At 38.2% G+C, this 8,595-nt stretch overlaps 1 protein-coding gene across 1 annotated transcript in view; it reads right to left on the reverse strand.

Moving 5' to 3' along the window:
- The window catches only part of AGO2 (argonaute RISC catalytic component 2), a 29,598-nt gene that overhangs the window by 15,145 nt on the left and 5,858 nt on the right, over nt 1-8,595 (reverse strand). Inside the window, 4 exon segments of the mRNA XM_008945844.1 lie at nt 1,044-1,159; nt 3,677-3,811; nt 3,936-4,072; nt 5,273-5,454. Of these exon segments, the coding sequence (XP_008944092.1) occupies nt 1,044-1,159; nt 3,677-3,811; nt 3,936-4,072; nt 5,273-5,454 (570 nt within the window).

The raw sequence follows: 8,595 nt of genomic DNA on the forward strand, positions 1-8,595 counted from the left end.
ATGAAAATAAGCTATTACTTCATGGAGAACACTCTCCCACACTGGGACAGCACACTTCTTGGCCCACGTTAAGCCTACTGGAGATTAAGCCTATCTTGCAATCCAAGTGTTCTTCTCTAAGTAAGACTCCATCACTGCCACTGCCATGGGTCTTCCAATAGTACCACAGAAGGCTATTTCTCTAATGTGCTTAATACCTGAAGATATAAATTAAGTTTCCTAAGAACAGGTGCCTTAGAAGCAAAGACTAACGTTTTCTGCTCATTTTGGATACTCACAATACTATATTTTATGATATGCCATGCAGAGAAAATAGCAAGCCTAATATCAAAGTAGCAAAACCACTTATTGCTTCAGAAATACATTTCTATTTCTGTGTATTAGGAAGGTATTTCCCTATATGCATACACGTTTGCATATACTTACACCCAACTGGCACAACTATTTTTTCATTAATATAATACATCACTGGAAGAAAAACAAATAATTATAAATGCCAGATTTAGATATCAGTTATCTTCAATATCAGTTTTGTTCCCTATACTATTTTCTTAAAAATGGGCATAAATATCTCCATGTTCAAGATATCTGCAAATCTCAAGTTAGTGATTAAAAATAAAAAACTTTCTGTGGAGGAGAAACAAATGGGCAATAAGCAGGATTAGGAAGCTCATCCAAATTGGTGCTATTTTCCCTACTTAACAGTTCTGGGAAACATTATGTTACCAATAGAGCACCCTGGTCATCCAATGCCAAAATCCATAAAAGGAAAAAAAAAACAAACCAAACAAACAAAAAAACAAACCACACAAAAACAAATCAAAACAAACAAACAAAAAACCCCCACACATACCTCAGATTTAAAACAAGGCAATTTGTTCAAATGTCATAGCATTCATTACAGAATAAAAACAGAACAAAAAGGACAGTAAAATCAGGAAAATACTTTGAAGTGGATTTAAAATATTAACCAAAGTATTTTCAAGACAATTTTTCCCATGTCAGTAAAGCAGGCATGATAATTTTCAAGCCTGAGATTAAACATATGGTTAAAAAAGCAAAATACTTTACGTTTGGTGACTTGCTGGTCGTCTGGTGACATTGCACACTCTGTACTTTCTCTTCATTTGTCCACAGTGTGTTATCTCCACCTTCAGACCTAAAAATTGGACAACATGTATCACTATTTCTTCACAAACGAGGTGCCAGCCCCCAAAACCACTACACAAGACCACTGAAATGGTGCCATAAAGCTGTTCACTATTCAGCACATTTCTCCAAGAACTGAAAAGTATTCCAGACAGAATTCAAAAAAACAATTTACAGTCTTAAAATTCCAAAGCTCTGGGCTTCAGCTGAAGTTCATCAAAGAATTTTAGAGACAAGATGAAAGCCTAAAGCCCCAAGAGTTTGCAGATGAAGCTGAATGCATTCTGTGAATTCCAATTCTGTACTTCTAAGGAAGACCAGGATGGTGAAAGGACAAAAAGGGCACGCAACCTCCTTGAAACAAAAAGCCTGTTTATACTTTCTGTCTAAACATATGGTATCTGTGAGGCCTCCAACTACTGTAACCAACCCTGAGCTCATGAATCGCTGGGGGTGGGGAGGGAAATACCCACAGAGCCCATGGGAATGAGGCCACGAGGCTTCATTCTTTGTGAGGACAAACATCTGTTGCAACCCCACCAGCACAAAAGCTGAGCCCACCTGAAAGCCAGGAACTTCTAGGAGAATAAATTCTCCACCTGAAACCAGCAAACCACAGCTACCCATAAAGAAGTGTTTCTAATTTACCATTACCCACAAATATAAGCTTGAATGAAGCATTTTCTCCTTTATTTCCATGCTCAGGCAGAAGCAGATGTATGTGGACTATTAGAGACTGGAAGTTGGATGTGTGGGAATAGGGAGGAAGGGGCTGTAGACAGGAATTCCTTACATAAACCTACATGTATATAAACTCAGGCTGCTGCTGATTAATAACGTTTATTTCCCCTGTCTGTCAAAGGCACTAATAACTTGCCAAACAGCAGAATATTTTCTCATGTAATTTGTTAGGGCTCAAAGTGCCACTTATTATGAAACCTTCAATAAATACCAAGTTTTCATGAACACCCTCAACATCTGTATCACAGTATTTTTATTAAAAAATAAACTGTTACCTCAATACTTCAATTTGCAACTAGCTTTGCTGAAAATCCGAGACGACTTCTAGTGTAAGAATAAAAATCCTCATGGGAAAAGTATCAACAGCGACCAGCAATTCAGTGCCTGACTTTTTTCAAAAAAAATTAAAACCACTAAGACCTCAGGATTTATTTATACTTTTCTCGCTAATTTCTAGTTGGACAAAAACTATTTTGTGGACACTTTGTGGAAACAAGGAAGCTGCATGATAAATTTATGGGGTTTTCTTTAATTTGCAAATGTGACTTCTATTAAGCGTATCACAAAGGAAGGGCCTCAGTTTTCCAGCAGAAACCTTCAGTGAACAAACTCAGTAGATTCCTTCCTCCTATTCTTTGATTGAGTCATTACATATTAGAATAACTAATTTACTTCCAGGATTGTATGTATGACATATATTTAAGTATACAAAAACACACTGCTAAAGTATGAGTAAATTCTAGAATACTGGTATCTTAACATCAGTAATTGGAAAAATTCAAGATCAGGTAACTTAAAAAAAAAAAAAATTAAATCCCAGTCTGTAAATATTTCATAATCTGATGATTTCCAACTAGAGAGAGTCTTTGCCACAGAACTGGGATTGGCACTATCGATAGGTTTTGAAAGAGAAAAAATATGAGTTTTTTATTTCTAAGAGTTAATTCATATTTACTCTAGAGATGGGGCTACTTTAAGAAGAGTAAAGTACTACAGTAAATAAGACTTCTAAATATGATAAAGCAATATTCATTTGGGAAGAGAAATTGTTTTTAAGGGGACTGACAAAGGATTCTGCTCTACATGCTGAAACTTTGATGTGACACTTGCTCAAGTGGTGAGGCACACACACAAAGAAGGTATATTAAAAGAAAATACACTTAAATGAGGAGAAGCTTGCACAAGTCACAAGCCAGTAATATCACTAAAATAAATTATGAACCATCTATAGAAAGTTTTAGTTCCACTCATCACATAAAAAAACATAAAACATATTCATCTTTATTGTTTCACTAAAGCACTTTCATTAATGGAAAAGCTAATTGCACTACTCTGTATTTGTCACAGACAAAATGCACATGAATATCTAGCTACCCTAGATTCTTGAGTACATAATTTACTTATGTGCATACCTGAGCCCTTTATTCCAATAAATAAATATGCTCACTTAACTTTTTGTAGTAGTGATTTATCAAATCTGAAGCCACACATGTACCGGAACTGACCCAAATTTGCTTATATTCACAGTGACTCTGTCAAGCCACAGAGACTAACTGATGTAGTACAAAAAGGACAGGCAGACTTTTGTCCAGAAGACTTCTGAAAGTCTTGAAATACATGGAAGTAATGAAATGATCCCTGGCTCTTAGTTTTGCTCAAAAAGTGCATGTGAGTTCATTGTGATCATCTGTCTTCCACTAAGGCTACGCCTACAGAAAATATTTTGAACGTGTAAGGGTAACATATCAGACAAAATAAAGCCATTTTAATGTAATTTCATTATTACCTTTTATTTCTTTGGTAAACTTTACCCTTTGGGAATCTGTCAGAGGTTTTTGTTGTTCTTCAATACTTTTGAAGTCCAAAACTTCACACACGAACTCGATGACTGGCTGTGCTTTGTAAAACGCAGTCGCAGACACTGCAGACAAAAACATTCATGTTGTATTACAATGAGACCAGGGGCATTTCTGAGCAACCAGAACTCAGTGCTTGCACTTCTGCTGGGAGAGAAAAGGAGCAAGAAAGACCTTTACAGGACCTACCATCAATATTTAACATCATTTTCCATAAGGAAGGTCTGACTGACTGATGGAAGCCAAACCAAACTTCTCTGCCACCACCCAGTGGATTTGAGCACCCTTCTGATGCTGTAAAAAAAGATCTCCCCACAGGAGTATATCTGCAATAAAGAAAATAAATTCAGATCAAAGTAAAGCACAACAAGAATTGCAATAAAGCCACAACTAATGCAAATTTCTATGCACAAAAGCACGCGAATGTCAGTGCTTCAAATTACCAATAGCCTCACACTCCTGTCGGGACTCAGGCTGTGCCCCTCAAAATCCAGCTAGTTACAGTAATAAACTGGCTACTGCTCACCTTTGTTTGAATTTATTTTCAGTAATAATAATGTAATAGTCCCTCCCCTTGTGCACAGCTTCCTCTGAAATCCGTGGAAACTTTGCATGGGAACACAACAGATCTAACGGTTATTTCTGATGCATCTTTCACCTTGTTAGTTCAGTACTGCACACAGCTTTAACCCAACCAAAACCAGCACCAATATGTTTCTCTGAACAAAGATGTGTGACTAACTATTCTGGGCTGTTTTCTGCATTGCAAAGACTGACTAAAGTGATTTTTCTTTTTTATCTTTAATCTGATGATAAAGTCAATATAATGTAAGGCTATTTGAAGATATCTAACTCATCTTCCCTGTTTTGCCCTGCAGAACAGGAAGGTCAGCCCTCCTAAGCTTTGTTCTTTACTTTCCAGTTCAATGCACTTTCACCAGCAGTGTTAAGTAACTTGTTTTCATGGCAGCAGAATTACATCCAGCATCTCTCAGGTCTGACTGCAAATGCTTTAAATCCCACTCACTTGGGGAATAAAAAAAACCACACCAAATATTTCCAAGTTTTTCCTTTTCTATAAACACTGCTACACTGTGTGACACTAACAGCCCCCTACCTCAGGATACTTCATACAAGGTTATCAATAAACATCTGCCCAAGGACACACAGGAACAGGGTAACAAGATTTAAAACCACCCTTCTGCATCTATCAACCTCCAACTGCTTTGCACTTGGGGATGGCCTCCTTCTCTGAAGCCTCCAGAGAAAGGGGGTATGAGTGAGATGGCAGGGCCCTCACCCGAGAGCACACAAACATGGAGCGAGTCTGAAGACCAGTGGGGAGGCCAGAGCCTACCAGTTCCACCCACGAGCAGAAAAGCACCATATTGCCTCTTGCCTGAGCACGCCATCTCTGCCAGCTATTATTGTGGTTGAGCTACGAAAGCACATCCTACCCAAAAAGCCACTGAAGCAATTCAAATAACAATGCAACCTCCTAACCAACGTCAAGGTCTTCCCCTCACCTCATGGAAGGCAAGTGCCTCATCACTACATCCAGTGCCTGGATGGTTTCAAACGGGACACTTGGCAGCCGACCAGAAAGAGCATCATGTAAAGCCTGCAAACTCACACAGGACATCCACTTTATAGCCACCTTAAATATTCTGTCCTTTCCTTCTCCTGGTAGCGTGACCTCCAGCTCCACCTGCAACAATGCCAAACAACAAACCAAGATGATTCTTTCCATTTAGAGGGGAAAATGGAAGGGGCTTGGGAGGGGCGATGGATTCCTCTGAACAGCGCTATAAAGCATGGGAGGAGACAAAAAGCAGTGATGAAGAAACAACATACATTGAGTACAGCCTCTTTTCATAGCTAGATCTTTCCAAAGGTGTATTTCAGAAAGCTGGCGGCCTTCCCAGCTGGCACCTATCTCCCTCTTTGAGGTAACATTATAATTTGGAAGTGCTTGTGTATCAACTAGGAGGTCTGCATGAAGATCTGATAACCTGACTCCAGATGCCTAACACATACTAATGAATCACCACTCATGTCAGCTCCTGCATGCCTAAAATAAGGTCTGTCACTGCCTGCCAAGATTCATGGATTTCTGGTGTTTGCTCTCTAGAGCAGAGTGCTTTATATACTATTACTTTAGACATAGTTCAAGAGAAAATAAAACCCACAAGGAGGTTTCAAAGAGAGGGGGAAAAATAAAAACACCAAAACCAAGCACCATCACCCACAAACAAAACCAAACCACAAAAACCACCCACCCAAAAACCTCTTATTTTTAAATACCAAAGGAAGAATAAACAATGACACCCAAGTGGTACTGATGTCATCAGGCAGGTAACAGGGGCACTCCTTTGACGTGTTATGGCCTATGTAGAAGTTTTTGTCTAAAAAACACTGGCAAATTATATTATGGTAAATTACTTTAACCCATTACTTGTAATTGTTTGTAATGCTGATTTCTCTTTATTTAAACAAGGAAAGCCTGAGCACCAAAGTTCTTAAACAACTAAAATTAAGGCCTGTCTGAAATGACAGCAGTTCTGGGAATGACTACAAGGAACAACAAGATCAGAGTATCCTTTCTGCAAGCTGGAAATGAAACCATTACATTTTCTTGTCCTAGGGAGCTTATAATTTAAATATAAAAGGCATTTACTTAACAGACAAACTGTAATTAGTGGGCTAGCAAAAATAATACATGGGCAACAGCAAGCTAATATATGCAATCATCTGGTCTTTTGTGACAGCTTCTTCAGTCAAAAAACAGGAAGGGAATATAAAATACAAAGAATAAGCCTTCCCATATGCCCAAAAATTGAGTTGGCAATTTATAGTAGGCAGTCAAAAATCAGCATTACAGCCACACCTCTCCTCTAGTACAAACATGACTCCCCAGCAGACTCCAGCTGTGTGGCTGTGGGAACTGGGAGCTGTAACTGTGGGGTTGCTGGTCTGAACTGGGCCCACAAGGTGAATTCCACTGAAAAGCTCTGCAAAAGAAGGGATGGGGTTTCAGCTGACACAGGTTAGAAGCTTTCTATGAAGACTTTTTCCACCACACCACCAGAAGGTCTTCAACTTGCACCTCATTTTCATCAGACAGAGGATGTCTGTCATACCTGAAGTGCATTTTCCTCCAAACTTCTCCAAATCAAATTTCAGGATTTCTATTATTCCAGGTACCATTAACACACAACTAATCTGATTATTGGCAACTCTGGTACCCTTAATTAAAAAAAAAAAAAAAAGCTTCCTTTAGTTTAATTTTGGTTTCAACGTACAAATCTCCTTCACTGTGATGGAAAGGAAAAAGATGAATACCAGGACTACCTGTGTTACAGTATCTGTGTCCCTGGTGGAAATAAAAGACCCAGGATTGAAGAACTTCAATTCCAGTTGCTAGATTCCAAATTCTGATAAAGTTTAGCACTCTGACAAGGAATTCACACTGCTGAATTTCACCCAAACAGCTTTTGCTGATGGATCTAGCTCCACTTCAAAACAGCTTTGAGTCATTGCCCAAGGAAGGTTTAATCCACCTCTCCAGGTGTTCTCCCTTTGTTATCTCACCTGAATTACACACTACTGAAGAATGTGTTTTGAAAAAAAATGATTAAAATAATAAAAATATATTAGGACCAAAAAAATGTGTCCTTAGTCCACATTCACACATACTTTTTGGCTCTGCTAATCAGAAATCAAATCTCTCAATGAATTTTCTTTATCCCACTCTACATTTTTAAGGGCAAATGAACACACTTTTAGAAACCTACAAGGAAAGCAGAGACTATGAATATCTTCGTACCTTGGCAGTGTCCTATGCACTTGTTCCTGCACAATGTGTACAAGTAAAAACCAAGACAAATATTCTGTTAATATTTACATACTCCATATTTGTTCCAAAAGGTCTAAAGACATGAGGGAATTAAAGAGTGAAAGTAAGGTAGAATAAGGAAAGAATTAAAACAGGTACAATTACCATGGAGAGCAGGCAGAAAAGTATTTTTATAATAGAAAAAAATATAAAAGCAGCAGGGCTGTCAGCAAGGACAAAAGAAAAACAACCCCAGAACAACCACTACCAACAAGAGATGAGGACAGAGTGCATTAATTAAGTTAAAGAGCAACAAGAGGGGAAAAAAGTCGACAATTTGGTGTCAGCCTTCTGTGTAGCATCAGTTCTTCCACTACTAATGCCCATGGCAAGTAAATCAAGGTCCTCTTCCACTTTAAGGATCATCTATTAATAATTTTAAGTTGATTAATCTTTTCAATATGTTTCTAAATGTAATCAGATGTGCAGTAAACTTGCTACATTTGTTATGCACAGAACAGCCAAAAAAACCTCCCAAAGAAACCGACTCTAATTATGCAGGAGGAAATTCCTAATACCTAAAATTTTATACTGGCTTAAACCATGCTTAAATCAATTTAGCACCATGTAAAAATTTCCCTCATTAAGCTAAAATTTCCTCACATCCAACTTAAACCAGGTGAAGATTTCTCTCTATTAGCTCTTTCCCCTAGGGTAATAACATTAATCTATGTATTGTAGAACAAATGACCAAGTCCTATATCCCATGGGAAACAGGGAAAAAATACAAGTTTATTAAAAGTGAGCCTAAATGTGATGCACAGATGAAAACACCTGAACCATCTTGTGCTAAACTCCACTAAAACCACTCTCCTTGGTGACCACCTTTTGCAAATGTCCATCTCTGGTTAGACAGCTCTGCCCCCCCCAAAATGGATAACAAACTCACTAAGGCCAGCTTTTTCCCAGGTGTTTTTCCCAGCCTTTTCCTTCATCTCCATAGGCACAAAGGAA

Source organism: Merops nubicus, unplaced genomic scaffold (assembly GCF_000691845.1).
Source record: "Merops nubicus isolate BGI_N331 unplaced genomic scaffold, ASM69184v1 scaffold13970, whole genome shotgun sequence".
Classification (NCBI taxonomy): Eukaryota; Metazoa; Chordata; class Aves; order Coraciiformes; family Meropidae; genus Merops; species Merops nubicus.